Source organism: Dromiciops gliroides, chromosome 3, assembly GCF_019393635.1.
Source record: "Dromiciops gliroides isolate mDroGli1 chromosome 3, mDroGli1.pri, whole genome shotgun sequence".
Taxonomy (NCBI): Eukaryota; Metazoa; Chordata; class Mammalia; order Microbiotheria; family Microbiotheriidae; genus Dromiciops; species Dromiciops gliroides.
The window spans coordinates 634,493,902-634,514,907 of NC_057863.1; the positions used below are offsets into that span (position 1 = coordinate 634,493,902).

The 21,006-nt window shown below is 41.1% G+C and overlaps 1 protein-coding gene and 2 pseudogenes across 3 annotated transcripts in view; 1 reads left to right on the forward strand and 2 right to left on the reverse strand.

Annotated features, from left to right (window-relative positions):
- Positions 1 to 634: 634 nt before the first annotated feature.
- The window catches only part of WRAP73 (WD repeat containing, antisense to TP73), a 38,166-nt gene continuing 17,794 nt past the window's right edge, over positions 635 to 21,006 (forward strand). For 2 of the 3 annotated variants that reach the window (XM_043993076.1, XM_043993074.1), the window contains exons 1-4: positions 641 to 775; positions 2,729 to 2,969; positions 6,119 to 6,271; positions 7,318 to 7,434. In XM_043993076.1, the coding sequence (XP_043849011.1) occupies positions 2,901 to 2,969; positions 6,119 to 6,271; positions 7,318 to 7,434 (339 nt within the window). In that variant the 5' untranslated portion in view covers positions 641 to 775; positions 2,729 to 2,900. Of the gene's footprint in view, positions 776 to 2,728; positions 2,970 to 6,118; positions 6,272 to 7,317; positions 7,435 to 21,006 lie in introns of all 3 variants that reach the window. The other variant, XM_043993075.1, reaches the window with a different exon arrangement.
- Positions 12,867 to 19,921, reverse strand: LOC122746223 (annotated as a pseudogene).
- LOC122752120 lies at positions 15,275 to 15,388 on the reverse strand (annotated as a pseudogene).

Genomic DNA, 21,006 nt, shown 5'->3' on the forward strand with positions numbered 1-21,006 from the left:
CCTTCGGCACGAGCACAGTCACACCGTCTCCCACTGTGACACGGGATTTCACTTTTCCGCTGCTAACTCCCGCCCTGAGCCCCGATGATCGGATCGGGGGTGACAACCTTCAGGCCTCGGTCCCAGTCGCCCGCATCTCACTTCCCCTGACCCCCAACCTCTCAAACTTCCATAATGGTAATCGAAAGCACTTCCTAGAAAGAGTGAGTCAGTCTAAGAGCCCTGTCCGACCATGATGCTCCCAAGAGCAACCCGGGCTTTCCCCCACCGCCTCTGCTATCCCTTCCACCTCAGAATCTAGGAGCCTGCTCCCCGGGGTACATGGGCGAGACTGAGAGAGAGGTACATGGGCGAGACTGAGACCCATCGGCCCGGGGACTTATTCATTCGCTCCTTTCTCCTCCTCCTACTGTTTCTCGTTCTCTACGCTTAGCTACTTACTGGAACCACCTAGGGAGCCTGGCCCCGCCCCGCCCCGCCCCGCCCCGCTCCACTCCACTCTGCTCTCTCTCTTCGCTAGAGCCAAGAGCGAAGGTGAGCCGGTGATAGAGGACTACAACCCCCACAATGCCGTTCGGCGCCCTGGCCCCCGGATAGGCTGACGCCAATTTCCCGCCTTCCTTCACTTCCGGCCCGCAGCAGGCCAGCAGTCGGTTAGTGCAGCTGCAGGAACAGCGGCCCAAGGGTCGCGTAGGCAGCGGTGGCGGCGGCGGCGGCCGCAGCAAAGGAAGACGAGGAGGAGGGGGACGAGCAGGCAGCTGCTCCGCGGGGACCGGTGAGGGCCCCCGTCTTCCCCGCGGCCCGGCCCGGCCCGCTCCCCGCAGGCCGCGGCCGTTTGTCCGCCCTCCCGGGGCCCGGGGCAGACGGACTGACGGAAGGAAGGAGAGGGAGGGGAGGGGGCGAGAGTGACGGAGAGAGCAGAGACGAGAGAGCGACAGAGACAGGGAGAGTCAAGAGAGGACGCGGGGGAGAGGAGGAAAGAGACACGGAGGAAGAAGAGATGGGGGAACGAAGGAGGGATAGAGCAGAGAAAGGTGGAAAGAGAGAGGGAGACAGAAAGAAGAGATGTCGGAGATAGGAGATGGAAAAGAGAAAGAAAGAAAGAAGAGATAAGGGGAAAGAAGGGGGAGAGACAGAAAGATATGGAGAGAAAAAGAGATAAGGAGACAGAAAAAAAAAGATGGAGACAGGAGATGGAGAAAAAAGAGAGAAAGAAGAGATAATGAGAATGAAAAAAGGGAGAGAAAGAAGAGATGAAAGAGAAAAAGATGGAGAGAGAAAAGTAGGAGACAAAGAGAGTAAAGAAAAAGAGGTAGAGATGGAGAAAGACAGAAAAACAGACAAAGAAAGAAGAGGAGATAGAAAAAAAAGAAGATATGAAGGAGACAGGAGATGGAGAGATAGAAAAGAGAGAAAAAAGAGATAATGAGAATGAAAAAAGGGAGAAAGAGAGATTAAAGAAAAAGAGGGAGACAAAGAAAGAAGAGATAAGGAGATAGAGAAGGAGACAGAAGAAAGGGTGAGAGAAAGAAGAGATGAAAGATGGAGAGACAGAAAAGATGAGACAAAAAAGGGAGAGAGAAAGGAGAGACAAAAGACAGATGGAGAGAGAAAAGAGATAGGGAGAGAGAAAAACAGATAGGGAAAGAGACGAAAACAGAGAAGGAGATAAAAGAGGCAGAGAAAAAGAGGAAAAGAGAAATCTGAAGAGAAAAAAGGCAGGGAGACAGACTGAGGGCTCTCTCTGCTTCTGTCTGTGTCTGTGTGTTTGTCTAAGAGACACTCTCCTGAACCCTTCATTCCCCCAGTTCCTTGTCTATGGGAAGTTGTTGGTGCCTCCTCCCCTTTCCCAGTGACTTTTTCTATTTATAAAAGTATCTTCGCTCTTGTTAGTGAGAAACTCTTGGGGCCTTCCTCTTTCTTTCAGCATCTATTAAATACCTTGCAATACTTTAATGTGTGAAGCACGGGATACAAGACAAAGTGACAGTTTCTACCTGCAAGGAGCTTAAGCTCATTCCAGGCTCTCACTCCTTGAGGGAGTGAAGCTATTATCTGGGACTCCCCTACCCAGGACTCTGTATATCTGTATGCCTTATCCACTAGTCCTTCTTCTTACTGCCTTCCTTCTGAGATTATCTCCAATTTATCCTGTCTGTATCCTGCAAAGAATTGTTTTTGTGTTGTCTCTCCCTTTAGACTGTCAGCTTCTTGAGGATAGGGATGGTCTTTTTTGGGGGGGTGCGGGGGGCGGTTTCCCCATGTTTACCACAGTGCCCATGATATAGTAGGTGCTTAATAAAGGCTAGTTGACTAACTGGCTGTTAATGCCTGCTATATTGTGAGACTGACTGTCAGGGCTTCCTATAGCCTCCACTTTCTTTGTAAATGGTAGGATCTTTGTGAATAAGGGAGAAGAGGTTCTGTTTACCCTTCTCTCTCCCCTTACTCAAGGCTCTCTTGATGGGTGGCACTGTGCTATTCTCTGTCCCTCCTTCAGCCTCCTCCACCTTAACCCCTTATTCCTTTGTCCGAATGTCCATGTGTTCCTCCCGTTGTACCTAGAGTGTGTGTGACAAACCCCCAAAGTTCTACCATGTGAGACCACTGGTCCCTTCGGAATTTCTCTCTGGGACAGTCAGCCTCCTGATTGTTCTTTCTTCCCTGTCTACCCCCTAAGTGGGGGCAGTGTCCTTCTGTGTTTGAGTTTTGGCCCTATCCTTTTCAGATTGTGCAAGGCCCCGTCAGCCATTGGGTGCTGGAGCACGTCCTGTTCCTCCAAGGGGTGACCAGCTCTATCTCAGCCACAGCCTGAAGAAGCACTGTTGCCTTTGCCTTCCTGAGTCTCTTGGGCTCTTAGCATCTTAGTTTATTGGCCAGCACCAGCACTTTCATCAGTTATGAATTTCTCTGAAGTGTTTAAGCTCTCAAATCAGCTCAGCAAATTCTCTCCCAATGGGAAATTCCTGGTGAGTGTCTGTGGTCACTTAGGCAGCTGCTGGTCACACTCTGGTTTTAGTAGTTCAGAATCCTAAACTAGAAGCCAGGAAGGCTGTGTTTTCTTTAATACCACTGACTTGATGTGTGACATTGGTCAAGTCAGCTGACTTCTCTTGGCTCCTGTAAGTGGAGGGGGTTTGGTTAGCTGTACCTTGGTGTAGTAGGAAAACTGCTAGATCAGAATCAGAGGGCCCAGGTTACAGACCTGGTTCTGCTGACTACTGTTGGTGGGACCTTGAACAAGTTACTTCCCCTGCCTGGGCCTCAGTTTCCTTCTGTGTAAAATGAGGGGGTTGGACTAGATTATTTCTAAGGGCTTATTTTAAATCTGTAATCTTGATCCCTAAGGCCCCATACTCTTTTTTTTCCACTTACACGAAAATACCCATTTGTTAAATGTCTACTTGGTACAGAACACTGAGCTACATGCAGGAGGAGATGCAAATTTGACCTTAGACATGATGCCTTTCTTCATTGAGCTCTCAGTCTGATAGGATAAAACACTAATGCTGATAATTATAACAGAATGTTATCCAATAAATGTCAGAAAGTTAAAAACAAACACACTGCAAAAGGTTGGCTCATTTGGTCTGATAACATTGCCACTCAGATGGCCCCTATTTCCCTCCCATAAATAGTGACAGGAGGAAAGATTTTCTTGACTCAACAATCTTTATTTATTTTTGGTGGGGCAATGAGGGTTAAATGACTTGCCCAGGGTCACACAGATAGTAAGTGTCAAGTGTCTGAGGTGGGATTTGAACTCAGGTCCTCCTGAATCCAGGAGCAGTGCTTTACCTACCGCACCATCTAGCTGCCCCAACATTTTTCTGATATGTTTAATCTGTTGATATTGTCTATTGGTAATTTTTTTTAAAAGTCATCCATCCATATGGTGGAATAATGTCGGACAGCAGTTGTCATGGAGTTCAAATTGACCGTACTGGTGGGACCAAAGCTGAGACGTTTAGTTCTTTTGCCATTAAGAAATGCCAAGAGCTAGGGTTTTTTTGGCTCACTTTTGCTGTGTACAATTTTGATCACTTTACTTTTCCTTATCCCTTCTTTATATACACAAGAACATTCAAAGTAAATGATTTAAATAGCTTACATTCTATCCTGGTGAGGAAAAATAGTTTTTACGATGACTGGGATTTAAACTTTTCATTCCAGGGATTGCAAATCTTGTGTTTATTATACTACAAAGCTCTGTCCTGGATACAAAATTGAGCTTTGGACATATGCCATTATAATTGTGTAATATCTTTGTAGTAATTAAAAAACAACCCAGTATTGAAACATAACCCGTCTTAACTCATAAATTCCTCACGGAAATTTATTGGAAGTCTATCATTCTAATAAATAACAGTGACATTGGTGCTAACTCAACAACTTTGGCTTCACTGTACACATTTCATCTAGCCTAGATTCTGGCAACTATAACTTAATGAATTTATATTGTTATCCTTTTTCTTGTTGGATCTAAAATTGCAGAAAGTTTAGCATTCAGGTGTTAGTCAAACATCACCTTAGGAATTGTCCCCTAAGGGTTTGCTGTCTGCTTGTGTTTTGGGGGATGAGGTTGGTGTGTCTATTCAGTCAATATAAACAAGTGATTAAAAGTTGGTATCCTCTGTGACAATCTTATGTAGTGTACTTAAAGAGATAACAGGGCAGCTAGATGGCGAAGTGGATAGAACACCGGCCCTGGAGTCAGGAGGACCTGAGTTCAAATCCAGCCTCAGACACTTAACACTTAAAAGCTGTGTGACCCTGGGCAAGTCACTTAAACCCAATTGTCTCACAAAAAAAAAAATAAAAAGATAACAGATGCTTGCCAAGTTTGGCACTCTTGCCATTACTGTTTTTGATGTTTAGTTAAAACATTAGCTGGAAGACTCATCCTTCAGGTTAATCTAATACTTTAATACTCTTGAAGGATCTGTCCCAACTTAGTGCTTGAATGAAATGGGTGCATATTACCAGCTTGAGATACCTTAGAGAAAACTGAATTTATAATGTGTATTTTTTCAAGTGTTCGTATAAAGTTCCCATATCGGAAAGAAAGACTGAATAACAGTTTTCTCATGTTTTCCAAAAGATGCTGAGTTAAAATATAACTGATGCTAATGGAACACACATTTTTTTAGAAGCTCTGCTTCCTATAACTTAAATGTTTTAGAATAGACTCTAAGTAATCTGAATCTTGCAGATACATGCACAGAACGAATTAGTCCGTATGTAATTTTCTCTTGGGCTACAGACAGTGATAGTACTGTCTAAAGAAACAAAATAACAACCTTGACCCTTTTTCCTACTATAAATTGTTACTGACCTTAGGTACAATGAGTCTTGAAAAAAAATCTTTAGTGGGCATTATTGTTAACAAATGCTCTTAAAACTGCGAATTTATTTAGAGTAAGTCAATAATGCAACTGCTCCTAAATAAATGCCAGTCTTTCAACTAAGCCATTAATAGTTTCCTAGTTTGTTTGTTTGTTTGCCCGGACATTTAATTCAGGCTATGTAGTATAAACTTAGATAACTTTGAAATAGTTTATGAAATATATTTTGAGTTGAAGTACAATTTTAAATTCCACAAATATTGTGTATATACTCTCTACCTAGTACTCTCCTGGCACTTAGTGATAATTTTAGTCATTTTTATTAGGTACTTCTTTTAAATGCCTTGGGAGGTAGGTTCCTGTTTTTATTTTTAAATCATCTCAAAGACAAACAATAGTAGGACCAGGAGTGATTCCTCCTTCCTGCTTCATTGCTTAATCCTAGTACAAGATCACATATTTAGGTTGTGAGTTGTTGAAGACTTTTTAGGGGGAAAAATTGCTCTCCTCCAAAGGAATTTTCAAATATCATTTGCAGAGATAATTCTCCCCCTTTTCCTCCCCCCTTTTCTTTTGCTTAAACATTTTTATCTTTACAATGGATTGTGTAGCTTAGAATAAACATAAAAACTCATAGATGTAAAACACAGGATGCATGAAACTTATTAATGGTTCAAAAGGAGACTGATTTATCCTCTAGGAAAGTTTTGACCTTTTGAGACGTTTCTGACTTTGGAATGTGGTTTGTAAAGCTCAACCTTTTTCATATTTAGGCTTCATGCGTCCAGTACCGTTTAGTGGTTCGAGATGTAAGCACTCTCCAGATCCTTCAGCTGTACACATGCCTGGACCAGATCCAGCACCTCGAGTGGTCAGCAGACTCTCTCTTTATACTGTGTGCCATGTACAAACGGGGTCTGGTACAGGTGAGTGTCATTGTATCCGAAACCCTGTGCTCCATTGGGATTTTGAAACTTTCCCAGGGGCAGCTAGGTGGCACAGTGGATAGAGCACCAGCCTTGGATTCAGGAGGACCTGAGTTCAAATCCAGCCTCAGACACTTGACACTTACTAGCTGTGTGACCCCGGGCAAGTCAGTTAACTCCATTTGCTTCACCAAAAAAAAAAAAGAAAGAAAGAAAGAAACTTTCCCAGTCATTTATTTTGGAAAAGCAGTGTTGTTCAGGTCTATGCCAGAATAAATGTGGCAATAGGATTGAAAATAAATTCTATATTTTGGGGTTCGGATGACAACTCTTGATTTTTTCCAAAGCCAAGACACAATTTACATATATAAATATAAATGCATACATACATGCATATGCATATATATACACATATGCAACATATACAATGCACATAGGTGTATATAATATAAATAAACAAGTACAGACATATAAACAAATACTCCTTATATAAGGTGAAATCAGGTTAAGAATTAGAACTATTGGGGCAGCTAGATGGCGCAGTGGATAAAGCACCGGCCCTGGATTCAGGAGTACCTGAGTTCAAATCCGGCCTCCGACACTTAACACTTACTAGCTGTGTGACCCTGGGCAAGTCACTTAACCCCAATTGCCCCACCAAAAAAAAAAAAAAAAGAATTAGAACTATTTATAAATCATTAGTCAACAATTTGGCAATAGGTATTTTGGAAAAACCTGTGCAGCCACTTTGTTAGTGACTTGTAGTTTAGATGAATGAAGTGTTAGAAATGCCTTCCATTCAGTGTTATTAACTCGATAAATGTTAAATCAAGTAGATTTAATCCCCAAGAGTTATGGCTTACTTGTGTAGTGGCATCCAGTGCCAGTCCTTCATGATAGCAGATGTTTACAGATTTCCTGGATTCTGTGGTGTGTGCTTTTTTGGATGATCAGTTCTTCCTTTTCCTATTTTGGGGTTCTTTGAGGAGATGAACTTTTATGGACCGATCAGTTTGTTATTCTCAGTCTCTCTTGAATGAATCTAGGTCTGGTCCTTGGAGCAGCCTGAATGGCACTGTAAGATAGATGAAGGCTCTGCGGGACTGGTGGCTTCTTGTTGGAGTCCAGATGGGCGTCACATTCTCAACACAACTGAATTTCATGTAAGCATGAAGTCATGAATATTCTTCGTGTATCAAATGTTACTGTCTATCCATTTGCTCCTAAAATAGATCGAAGGTTTTGAGCCAGGGCGTCCTGGACCCAGTTTATATTTTCCGAAAATTTCTATAGGTCTAAATCTAAATTGATCACCTGATTCTTTTTGCTAGAACAAGAAACATTGGGATGCTAGCTATTTCTGTTCTCAAAGAGACAGAGATTATAGTAATTGCTGTTTAATCCAAGAACAGAACACAGCACTTGTTAACATAAGATTTCATTGAGCACCTTGAGGTAGTCCTAAAAGGCATTGGTAGTGCTGAATAAGAATAAAGCACCAGCCTCATTTGAACATTTACAGGAAATGAATTTGGCCAGTATTAAGCAGCTTAAACTCATGATTTTTTGGTGTAAAATTTTCTGAAATTTCTCAATTTGAGCACTTTAAAATTCCCTTCTTTGGTAAGGGTGGGTAAGCTTTTAAATCTATTAGCACTGTAACTTCCATTAACTGAGCCTTATGTTCCAGGAAAAGGTGATTGGAATATAACCATCTGAATGTTTTTACATAAGCTTCTCATTTTAAAGTGATTAGTTTTAACCAACACCAATGGAGGGACTAAAACACATTCAGGCAAATAAAGGAAGTCTTTCCAATTTAGTTGATTGAATGTCCTTAGAGTACTTGCTTTAAATCCAGTCCCTGCTTATGTCTAAGGCCAATCTCAGCAGTTGTTAGCATCACAACAATGAATTAAACTGTGCCTTTGTGATTTGTGCTTCTGAACTGTGTTGTACCTCTGGAGGTTTAATCTGTCAGGATCAAATAACCCTGGCAACAAAAATGCCTTGTAATCAGCCAAGAAGTTTGTATGTGTGCAGCAGGGAGCTGATGTAGACTGTTGCTAACACTTTTAAGTCTCATGTGAGCAGTTTTACGTGGCAAAACATTCCACAAAAGGTACCAGATTGTGGAATTTGTCGTATGTGAGGTATTGGGGTATCAGGTGAATAAGCTCTTAATTTTCTTCCTTCCCATCAGCACTTCCTTTTCTTTATGAGGTGGGAAATGCATAAACCCTTTCAATATCATCTTTTCGGGGAGGGGGGACGGAATGGAAACAGCCCAGTTGTTAAGCTTTAATTCCCTGAACATAGATAGCTGTCTGAGTCTAAGTAACCCAAACTGTGAACGGCTGCATACTCTGCTTGGGATCGCAGCAGCACGTGCACGTGGGGGTGGTGAGTATTTATTGCTAGCCACTGGAACTCAGAATGACCCTGCAGGATTTCATGAAGCTCTTGCCAGATTGGCATCTGTGTTGGGATGGGTTTTCTCCCCAGCTGTAAACAGTTTGCTAAATTAACTTGTTTTGGACAGCTGCTTGGGTCCTGCAAGTGTTTCTCTTGTACTTGCTGTAGGGCTACAAATCCGGCCCCACCAGGACAGATTACTGGAGAATGATTGCGATGGTCTTTGGGGGGGATACTTGTCAAGATCAGGGATCCTGTGGAGGGAGGGGTTAAAGATCCTTTCTGCCCACACTTTACAGATTGGTTGTTTGAGCTTCCTATAACCCCAGCTGGCAAGATTCATGCTTGTCATTTTTTAGGCCCAAACAGGCACCTGCTATTGCTTCAGCCTCGGTGCTCTTATTTCAAGGCCAGAATAAACAAAAAACAGAGCATGCCATCCATCTTCATGTTTAGCAGTTTTGAACTCTAAGGAAACAAAATGCTAACAAGTTGTTTATATTGAGTGTTCCAGTCTTGTACCCATAGCAATTCAATCAGCCAGACTGATTAATGTTGAAAGCATTAGTTTATTTCAGCCTCACCTCTACAATTAAGTAGTATACACAGTGAAGCAGTTGACAGTGGTTAGAACACTGGGCCTGGTGTCAGGATGACCTGAGTTCAAATTCAGCCAAACACTTCCTAGCTGTGTAGCCCTGGGCAAGTTGCTTAACTTCTGGTTGCCTGACAAAATGGATCCATTGGACAAGGAACGTTTTAAACCGCTCCAGTATCTTTGCTGGGAAAACCTCAAAAAGGAGTCACAAAGAGTCAGACGCAACTGAAACGACTTGACAGGTATACATACATGTTAGCAGCAAACTAGCCAATAGATAGTATCACGCATATGTACTTTGTGGGGTGATGCACTCTCTCTGGGTTTTATGTGAAGCTAGTTTATTGCCAGTAAGAATTATTTTGCTGGGGGCAGCTAGGTGGCACAGTGGATAAAGTACTGGCCTTGGATTCAGGAGGACCTCAGTTCAAATCCACCCTCAGATACTTGACACTAGCTGTGTGACCTTGGGCAAGTCACTTGACCCTATTGCCCCACCCCAAAAAAAGAATTGTTTTGCTGTTGTTTAGTCATTTCACTTGTGTCTGACTCTTTATCCACTGTGCCACCTAGCTGGCCACACATAAAACCCAGAGAGAGTGCATCACCCCACAAAGCACTCAGACCCTCTCTTAACATCTCTAAAGTTTCCTTTTCTTCTTACTTGCAATAATAACCCAGGTAAAAGAATAGCATCTTTTTTCACTTACAGGTAATACTTAATGCTACAAGATTTCCTTGCTTGATATATTTTGGTGAAAACTGTATAAAAATCTCCCCAGTTGTCACTGTGTTACTGAAAAAATTAGTTATATAATGTTTTCAAAGTATTTTTTTTTATTATCAACATACATAGCAAGTGGAACTAACAGCTAACAAATTGCTTCAAAATAGGAGTTTTGCAAGACCTGCCTAATTCAATAAGTCAAACTTGTAATCTTGTAATTAGTAGCATCCTTTTTCATCGGATGGAGCGATTAGGTGCTTCAGCAGATAGAACACTGGGCTTGGAATCAGGAAGACTGAGTTCAAATTAGGCCTCAGATACTTATCACACTAGTGATGTAATTGGTCCCATTCAAGAACAAAGAATGAACAACAAAAAACTATCTGACCCTGGCCAAGTCACTTAACCCTTTTGGCCTCAATTTCCTCATCTGTAAAATGAGGTGGAGAAGGAAATGGCAAACCACTCCAGTATCTTTGCCTAGAAAACCCCCAAATGGGGTCACAAAGAGTCAGATACCATTGAACAACAATTTGCATCAGATAATGTGCTAACACTTAAGTAGGTTAAACTTCTTGCTAGCATCTTTTTTTTTTTTCAAAGTTTCCTTTCCTTTTTTTATTTATTTTATATTTTGCATTGGCCAGTGCTCTATCCACTGCGCCACCTAGCTGCCCCACTTGCTAGCATCTTTTAAAAAATATTCCAAATTCGGCTTATAGTAGAGAGGTAAGGCTCAGTTTAGCTCAGTTCTTTATTTCACTTTCTGAATTTTTAATCTGAATGAATAAGGTCTTACACTATTGGAAAATCATGAAAAGAAGAATAGTTTTGTATCAGTTTGACTAAATGCTAAATCAATCATAAATACTCAATATATAAAATTTTCAATATTTAGGCTAGTATAAATCATGAAATTGTTGGATTTGTTCCCAATTTAAAGAGAATTCTTTGTGGTTTCTCAGATTGTATTGAGGAGTCTTGTTCTTTTGAAAAGATGTGGAAAATGGAGTGACTTCTTGCATTAAAATGAGCACTTTAGTATTCTGCATTTTTAAAAATATGACTAATTTGCATACTAGATTTTCTCCCTAGTCTGTGAGCATGTATGGTCATATCTTACATATAAAAATGTGTATTTGTGACCGTTTAGAAGGAGAACTAACATTAATTTATTGTTTGAAACACATTTTATTGAGCAGTGTGTGCCTGAGACAGCTTTTGAAATCCTATGCTGATAGACATGGCAATGTAAAGGGCTTTGTGACCCAGTCAAGTCTGGGACAGAGCTGGAGGTTGTTTATATTTTATTTAATGAAAATCGCCAATCTCACACCTGCTCTTAGCAGTCAAAGTTAGTGATGATGTCCTTTTAACCTGGTGCTAGAGACTCTTTATCACATTACCATTGAAATACTTTTTATTTCTCAGCTGTTTTTAGACTATCTTAAAAATGCTTCTGTTTTTGGTTTGTTTTCCCACTCCAAAACAACAGCTGAAAACTTTTCTGAGCCCGTTTTTTTTTTCTTTGTGATTCACCTTTGACAAATCTACTTAATTCAATGGCATATGTAATAAAAGATTTCTATATAACTGCTATGTTACATATATTATTAAATTAATATAGGTATCTTGGCAATAATGCAATTAATCTTAACTATGGAAGTTTTTTTGGGGGAAAAGGATATGGTATTTTTTTTCAAAGAGAAAGCACTTACATCTAAAATGCTTGAAACACTTTATACTCTGCCATCTCTCCCCTTTCCCCCACCTCGGCCACTCCTCCTCGAAGGGAAAAAAAACACAAACATCTTTTCTCATGGCAGGTGATATATGAAGGTTAAAGCAGATTCATAAATAATAATCAATTCAATTTTTCTTGATAAATAGCTTTCTGGATAATCTAAAAGAACAGCTAGTATAAAAACCAGTTGTATTTTACTTAAGAATATGCTTTTTAAAGATAACTATAATTGAATTTATCTTAATAAATATTTGTTGAAATGAATTAACTTTGTGATGAAAATTTTAAATTTGCCTTAGTGGAACATAAAAGGTAATAACAAATAGAATAGCTTGTGCTTACATAAAGCACTTTACAAATGTTATCTCATTTTATCCTCACAACAGCTCTAGGAGGGAAGTGCTATTATTATCCTCATTTGACAGATGAGGACACAGAGGTGGGCAGAGATGAAGTGACTTGTCCAGGATCACACAGCTAGTAATTGTCAAAAGGCCATATTTGAACTCAAGTCTTCCTGATTCCAAGTCCAGTATCCTCTGTACTGTGCTACCTCCCTATTCTAAATTGTTCGTTATTCCCTTCTTGGATAAACTAACCAAATAAGATTCTTCTTTCTGCAGAAAAGAATAATATGAAACTATCCATAAGCACTTGAAAGAAGGACTCACTTTAGGTAAACACATTAGATGATTTGTCCTGGGTTCTCCGTATCTAAACTGTGGTCCTTCCGAGTCAGAAAGGTTTTGGATTTGCTCTGATGTTTAACTGTATGTCTGTTGTCCAAGGCCCAGACTGGTTCTTTGGAGGGCCTCCTTAGCTGGTTGGCCACAAGGTGATGAAGTTTTTTTGTCCATAGCATCTCTCAAAGATAATCTCCTAAATTGTAAGAAGATTGTAATCCGTGCCAGAAATACCAAGATTGATAGAATCATAAATCTTTGAACTAAGTAAGCTCCTGGGAGCCTTAACCTGGAATTCAGGTTCTGTCTATTCAATATAACAAATGTTTATTGAGTTTACTTTGTGAAAGACCCTGTCCTAGGCATTGAAGATCCTACTTAGGTCAGCGATGCAGACACCCTGTCTTTAGCAAGCTTACCAATTAGGATCACAGGATCTGAGGCGAAAGGGATCCCGGTGGTCATTTTGTCCCATCTGGACCAAAACATCTCCTGTGGTGGGTTGTGGCGGTGACTTTCTCTCTCAGGATCAGTCCTTCATCTGTAAAATCAGGATTGCAATAGGAACTACTTCAACGGATTGCTGTGAGGATTGAATAAGATAATATGTGCAAAGTGCTTTGTAAACCACGTAGCATCATGTGAATGCTAGCTAATATTGTATGATCATAATTACTTTAATATTATTATATCAGTATTATCTAAAGACCTGCAATGAAGGGAACCCACCACTTCCCAAGACAACTCATTCTATTTCTGCCCAACTCTAATTTTTGGAAAGCCCACGTCTACCTATATTCAATTCCCACCCTTTGCAATTCTTGTTTATCTTCTATAATATAATTCTGGTTCTTAAAATTTTGTTGATCAGTTGTTTCAGTTGTGTCCAACTCTTCATGGCTCCATTTGGGGTTTTCTTGGCAGAGATACTACAGTTGTTTGCCATTTCCTTCTCCAGCTCTTCTTACAGATGAGGAAACTGAGACAAACAGGGTGAAGTGACTTGTCCAGGGTCATACAGCTACTAAGTGTCTGAGGTCAGATTTGAACTCAGATCTTCCCAATCACAGGCCAGGCACAATTCTTAAAATATTTGAAGATATCAAAGATTTTAGGCTATCACTAAAGCTATAGAGATGGTGCAGTCTATGGCAGTTAAAAGCGTACCTGGATTGCTGATTGATTGACCAATGTCTTGTCCAGGTTGGTTTGAGTATAGGTTATATATGGGATAGTAGGAGAAACTGAGATAGCAACAGTAGGGGAGGCTTAAAAATGAGTGCTAGGATATCAGAAAGAGGGTGTTAGAGTATGAAAATAGCTAATTTAGCTAATCAGATTATTAGCTAAAGCTGTCACATATACTATGTTAAGTACAAATTATCCACCAAAGAATTGAGTTAAGGTTGGATGAAAGGTGAGAGGGACTTTCTTTTAGTTTAGGGAGAGCCAGGAGTTATTGGAGGTGTGGGGTGTGAGGGCTTACAGGGCAGCCTTATTGAGGTCTTAGTGTATTTAGTGACAGTGTTTGCAGCTAAGCCTTTTACAGCATTTACAGTAAAACCTACACATCTGTGGTCTGATGTTTAAACAAAGTTAGTGATCTGTTCTAGGCCTGTACCACATCCCTCTTAGTTACTGTATTCCTTTTAAAACAAACTAAAATTAATTTAGGTTATTTACACAGCAGCTTATTAGGAACAAACTTTTACTATAAAAACAATTTTTAGAAAACCTTTCTATAGCAGTTCTAGTAAGATGGTCAGATGGATGTACATGCCAAATTTTCTATAGTTAATAGATTTTAGCTTCAGGGAGAAATATAAGGATAGCCTTAAAAATAACATTTGCTGAAGGAGTAGTTATAGGTAGCAATTACTTTGAAATTGTTATCATTACTGATAAAGGAAGAAGTTTGTTCTGCATTACGGACAGAAGACAATTTACAAGCTTTGTTTGATGGGTTGCAGTCAATGGATTTTTCCATGCATAGTCTTTGAGTTGGGAGGGACCAGTGAAAATCTGACTGGGTTACTCTCCTCCTGAAGAAGCTTCAGTGGCTACCTCTTGTCACTGGGCTGAAATACAGACCTCTCTTTTTGACTTTTAAAACCCTTTAAATTCGGGCCACCCAGTCTGTTGATGCATCTTTATGCTTCATGCCTCTTCTCCTCTGCCTAGATTTGTGTACCTGTTCTCTGGATACAGCCCTGCATCTTCTTTCTCTATTCCTCTGCCCAAACCTGAGATGACTTCTCCCCTCACCACCATCTCTGAATCACCACATTCCTACAAAGCCAAACTTAGGGCCATCTCCTTCTACAGGAAGCTTGCCCTGATCTCATTGGCTTGCTTACTTTGTCCAGGTCCCTCTCCCTCTCAAATTACTTGGCAAAGATTTTGTACTTCCTATCCTTGTTTCCTTTCAGCAGAAGGTGAGCCCTTTGAGGGCTCAGATTGTTTTATTTTTGAGTATGTATCAGCAGTGCTTCACAGAGTGCCCAGTGTACTTTTTTTTTTTTTTTTTTTGCTGGGCTATGGAGGTTAAGTCACTTGCCCAGGGTCACACAACTAGTAAGTGTCTGAGGCCGGATTTGAACTCAGGTCCTCCTGAATCCAGGGCCGGTGCTTTATCCACTGCACCACCTAGCTGCCCCCCAGTATACTCTTTTTTTTTTTTTTTTGCAGGGCAATGGGGGTTAAGTGACTTGCCCAGGGTCACACAGCTAGCAAGTATCAAGTGTCTGAGGCCGGATTTGAACTCAGGTCCTCCTGAATCCAGGGCCGGTGCTTTATCTACTGTGCCACCTAGCCGCCCCCCAGTATACTCTTTTTTAAAAATTTTTTATATGGAACGCTTCACGAATTTGCGTGTCATCCTTGCTCAGGGGCCATGCTAATCTTCTCTGTATCGTTCCAATTTTAGTATACGTGCTGCCGAAGCGAGCACCCCAGTATACTCTTAATAAAGATTTGTTGGATGAGTAAGAGAAATGGGATCTGACTTTCCTGTCTGACATATTTTGGCATCTGTCTTGAGGATGCTTGCAGTGGAGAAAATGTATTACTTCCCTAGCCCCTTCTCCAGTTTTTGATTGGGCTAAAATTGTCTTCCCACGGGTTTCTACCCATGATTCCTCCTCCTCCTTGCTAGAGCTACATGGGGTGTTCATCTTTTTTTCCCATATTATAGGCCTTCTAATAGTTTAAGATTGTGCTCATCTCTTTTCTAAGTCTTCCTCCAGGCTAAATGTCACCAGTTCTTTCTTTTCACATTATGAGTTTTCAGGTCTTCTTTTGTAGTTAATGTTTTCATATGTAGCAAATTTGGTTTTATTACATGGAGTTCAAGGAAAGCCATCTGGTGTTGGACCAAAAGGGCTCCAAAGACAGTGAACCTGCCTTGTTCATTGTGACATTTTCTTAGGCAGCAGGAAAGCCTTTCAGAGGCCAGGTCAGTAATTACATTATAAACGTAGTTGTTTTAGAAAAGTCCGAACCCATTAACTTAGGGTTTGCTAAGCTTATGGCCTGCTAAACTTACATGTGCATGTGCATGTGTACATACTTAAGAAGAGGTGTTTTTAGGGCGGAAAAATGGAAATGTGGTTAATAACGGTACAATCAACACTAAAAAAGTACTACAAGTAGCATATGGATAGGACAGTTGCCACATGATTCTTTATGAATAGATCTTAGATTATTTATGTCAGTATTGTAAAGGTTCTAACTGAGAAGAACGCACAAATTGTATTTCTGTTCTAGGGGGAGTGACCAATTATAATTGAATCATTTTATTTAGGGAATGGCAAGCTAATTGAAGCTCTCAGAGGCTGTTTCAAGTTCAGAATATCCCCAGAGATGAGCTTGACCTCTGTATTGAAATCCATATTTGGCTAGATAAAAGATTGAAGAGCTATGACTCATAGACCAGACTTCTTTGATTGTTCTCTCTCTCTGGCAATGAGAGTTAAGTGACTTGCCCAGGGTCACACAGCTAGTAAGTATCAAGTGTTTGAGGCCAGATTTGAAGTAAGGTCCTCCTGAATCCAGGGCCTGTGCTTTATCCACTGCACCACCTAGCTGCCCTTGATTGCTCTCTCTTGTTTTCCTGAAGACATATGCCCATGAGCTTCCAGGGTAGCTTTGGGATCCTCCTCCTCCTCCTCCTCCTCCTCCTCCTCCTCCTCCTCCTCCTCCTCCTCCTCCTCCTCCTCCTCCTCCTCCTCCTCCTCCTCCTCCTCCTCCTCCTCCTCCTCCTCCTCCTCCTCCTCCTCCTCCTCCTCCTCCTCCTCCTCCTCCTCCTCCTCCTCCTCCTCCTCCTCCTCCTCCTCCTCCTCCTCCTCCTCCTCCTCCTCCTCCTCCTCCTCCTCCTCCTCCTCCTCCTCCTCCTCCTCCTCCTCCTCCTCCTCCTCCTCCTCCTCCTCCTCCTCCTCCTCCTCCTCCTCCTCCTCCTCCTCCTCCTCCTCCTCCTCCTCCTCCTCCTCCTCCTCCTCCTCCTCCTCCTCCTCCTCCTCCTCCTCCTCCTCCTCCTCCTCCTCCTCCTCCTCCTCCTCCTCCTCCTCCTCCTCCTCCTCCTCCTCCTCCTCCTCCTCCTCCTCCTCCTCCTCCTCCTCCTTCTTCTTCTTCTTCTTCTTCTTCTTCTTCTTCTTCTTCTTCTTCTTCTTCTTCTTCCAATTGGGTTAAGTGACTTGCCCAGGGTCACACAGCTAGTAAGTGTCAAGTGTCTGAGTTCAGATTTGAACTCAGGTCCTCCTGAATCCAAGGCCCATGCTTTATCCACTATGCCACCTAGCTGCCCTTGACATATGTTCATGAAACGAAGCTTTTGTAGCCCTTTATTTGAAAAAGTGTTTTGGTTTTCTTTAAGCTCATCTTATTCAGTCTAAATTTGTTATTTACTGCTGCCAGAAAATTCCAGAAATATACTTGCTAGTTATTTTTTAGTTTTGTTTTGTTTTAACAGAGACCAACTGAATCTAGTCTCTTGTTTTCTGAATGAGTAGATTACGAGCCCAGCAGAGTACTGCTTGCTTATCTAAAATCTCTTGTGTCCTTCAGCCATTGGACTACAGTGACTTTCTGTAGAATTCCTACAGGCAGAAATGTGTTTCTTTGGGGGCCGTGAAATGAAGAAAGACTGAATAGATATGCTAGAAGCTACCCAGAGCTCTCAGTTTATGATCTTAAGGAGAAGTGATGAAAGCCAAGACAAGATGACAAAAAGTAAATAATACATCTTTTTTTCCATATAAATATTTTATTATTTTCCAGTTACATTTAGAGATAGTTTTCAACATTTGTTTTTATAAGATTTCTAGTTTCAAATTTTTCTCCCTCTCTCCCCCCTCCCCAAGACAGCAAGTAGTCTGATATAGGTTATATATGTACAATCACATTAAGCATATTTATGCAATAGTCATGTTATGAGAGAAGAATCAGAGCAAAAAGGAAAAACCTCAACCCCATCAGCCGTCACTGTCTTTTTTTTCTCAGTAGTAGCACTGATCTTTTCCCCCTGTCCATCAAGCTCGGCCTTGTCATTTGTTTCTTTGAAGCGTCTGGTTTTCCAGCCTTCTCACATCTTGATGCCATACTGGAATGAAGCTTCAGGCAAGGCCTCTTTGTTGTTCATATATTTGCTATCCTCTTCCTGGGTGTCAAAGTCCCATCGACCCAACAGTCTCTTCTTGTTACCCTGGTCCATTTTGCTATAATCCACTTCCTCATCACTGTCCCCGGCCATGTCTTCCACTGTGGCTGGATAACATTGTATAACTGTTGGACATGCCAAAGAAATCTCCCAGCTGCTTATTATCTTCTGGTTTCTTCAGTGATTTTCCACCTTCCCAACTAGCAGAACTAGTAAACTTTTCATTGATGGACTTTATCAACTCCTTGGCAGATCTAGGACCTTTGTCAATGTTGATGGGCTCATCATCTACTCTGGGTTTCTCAGAATAGCTGTGTTGCTTCTTCTCCTCTTCTCTTTCCCAATCCCGTTCTCTTTCTCAGTCCTGTTCCCAGTCCTGTTCTCTTTCTCTTTCCAATTCTCAGTCCTGGTCTCAATCTTGATCCCATTCATGATATTGCTCCCATTCTTTTTCCCTTGGCACCTTTGTTGTTGATGGTACATAATCTCCAATGTCTTTAAAAATGTTCACGTCAGCCTCCGGAGGTTTCTTCTCATCCAGCCTTCCTTTGTCCTTTCTCTTCAGCTTCTTATTCTTCATGCCCTGCCACAAGCAGGAAAGAATCTGTGTCACCTTGCTGATGATGATATCATTTGTGGTCATTGTGGTCTGGACCTCCATGATCGGACAATCAGCTTTGCTTCAGACTGTACCTGCGTACTCATCATGTAGATCTACCACATAGACCATGGGGCCTGGCAGAAACAGCTCATTTTGATCATAAGCTTTGTTCTTAAAGAGCATATGGTAAACATTATGGCCCAAATGCATCTTCAATTCAATCTTATTCTCAGGATCTTCATCTTTCTTTGCTTCCTTCTGAACTTCCTCTATCATCTCCTCTTCTTTTTCTTTGCTGGCAATCTCAGCTCAGACCTTCTAGAGAAGGGCAAATCTATGTCAATCTATTTTTGTATGTTGATTTTGTGGAATTATTTTCTCAGAGTGTATATGTGTATATGTTTCCTTTCAAAGAGATTTCATTTGGTATAGCCTATATTTGGGCCCATTTAGTTTCTGTAGATGAACTGGAAAGACAGTTTTGTGAAAACATAGGCTAGAAAACACCTTGGTGGCTTAGAATTTCAAATTCAGATTTCTCTGGATTCCATGCTTTTGTTTTCTGTTGATAGAATTCTCTGACATTTTATCTGTTTTCCCTGGAGCCAAAGATGGTGAGGAGTACTCACTTTACCAGTTAATCTGAGCCACTGAAACTGTTAGCTCCCAGAAGATGGCACTGAAGGGTGGCTATTTCAGACAGGGGCTAGCTATAAGAGGGATCTCTTTCTTACAATATAGATGCCATTACCATAGAGATGTCTCAGACAGCTCTTCAGGGCTTTTAAAAATATGATAGGGGCAGCTAGCTAGGTGGCACAGTGGATAGAGCACCAGCCCTGAAGTCAGGAGGACCTGAGTTCAAATTCGGTCTCAGACACTTAACACTTACTAGCTGTGTGACCCTGGGCAAGTCACTTAACCCCAATTGCCTCACCAAAAAAAAAAAAAGAAAGAAAAGAAAAATATAAGATAAATAAGATTTATGGGAGTGCATCAAAAGGAATGAGTATATGTGTGTGTTGTCGTTGTCATTGTTCTTGAAATCATCTTCTATTAAGGATTCTATCAGCTACTTTTTTTGTAATTTGTACATTTTTGTTCTCTACGGTGAGGAACAAAACCACTGTGAAGGACAGTATGAGTTTGCTAGTGCCTTCTCCCAAGTTTTAGGCTAAGGCTCACTTATCATAGCCAATCATTTACTTGTCAACTTTTTCAGCCATCATATTGCTCATAATTTTCTATTTTGTTGCCAGCCATCCATTAAAATATGAAAAGTATGTTTCCTTCACATAGGAGTACTGAAGTTCACAGGAGACCTTGATGAAGACATGTCTGTTGTTGCTGCTGTTGCTATGGGGCATCAAGTATTTGTTTTTCATTGAATAATAGGGCAGATGGTCAAGTCCTGCTCACATAGTTCTGTCTGTGACCTTGGGGCACTGTGTGCAGCTGGCTTGGCCTCCTGTATGATTTCTGCATTCGGTGCCTATGAAAAAGTGTTTCCAGAAACATTCCAAGCACCCTGTCAGTTGTTTATAAGTTAGGCATACTTTCCCTTAGAAGATAGGGAAGAAGTGCAGAACGTGAATGAACCGATTTCTTTTTTTTAATCCCAGACTCAGAAAATGGCTGACATGTCTAGTGGTCCTCTGCCTACAATTCTTTTTTTTTTTTTAATTTTTTTTTTTTTGTACTGGGCACTGAGGGTTAAGTGACTTGCCCAGGGTCACACAGCTAGTGTCAAGTGTCTGAGGCCGAATTTGAACTCAGGTCCCCCTGAATCCAGGGCCGGTGCTTTATCTACTGCCCCACCTAGCTGCCCCTGCCTACAATTCTTGATGTGGTATTTGCTAGTCTCACATATGCAGTAAGAATCTCTCCTATTTCCGCCCCACTGACATTTTATATGTTCTTCCAGATTCCTACAACATTTCTACAAGTCACTTTGAGCTGATGGGAAGTGATCATTCAGAATATATTCTTCTTTCTGGGACTTTGTTTAGTTACAGTGCAGATGTATTCAAGTTTACTATTTTAAATGATATTTCAGCTCTCTGAGATGGCTTTTTTATGTTATATACTTGGTACACAGTATTTGCTAGAACCTAGAACTTTAAAAAAAAGGTATTGGAAATGTGATATTAGAAACATTTCCAAAAACTTGGGAAATCTTGCAAATTGCTGTCAAGGATAAAAACAAAATTGGAATAAAAATTCAGATACTCTGTCTAGGTCATGCTTGAGTTTTAGAATGCTAGGCATGATGATAAACTTTCATGAGATTGTAGAGTATGGCAGAGAGAGCTGC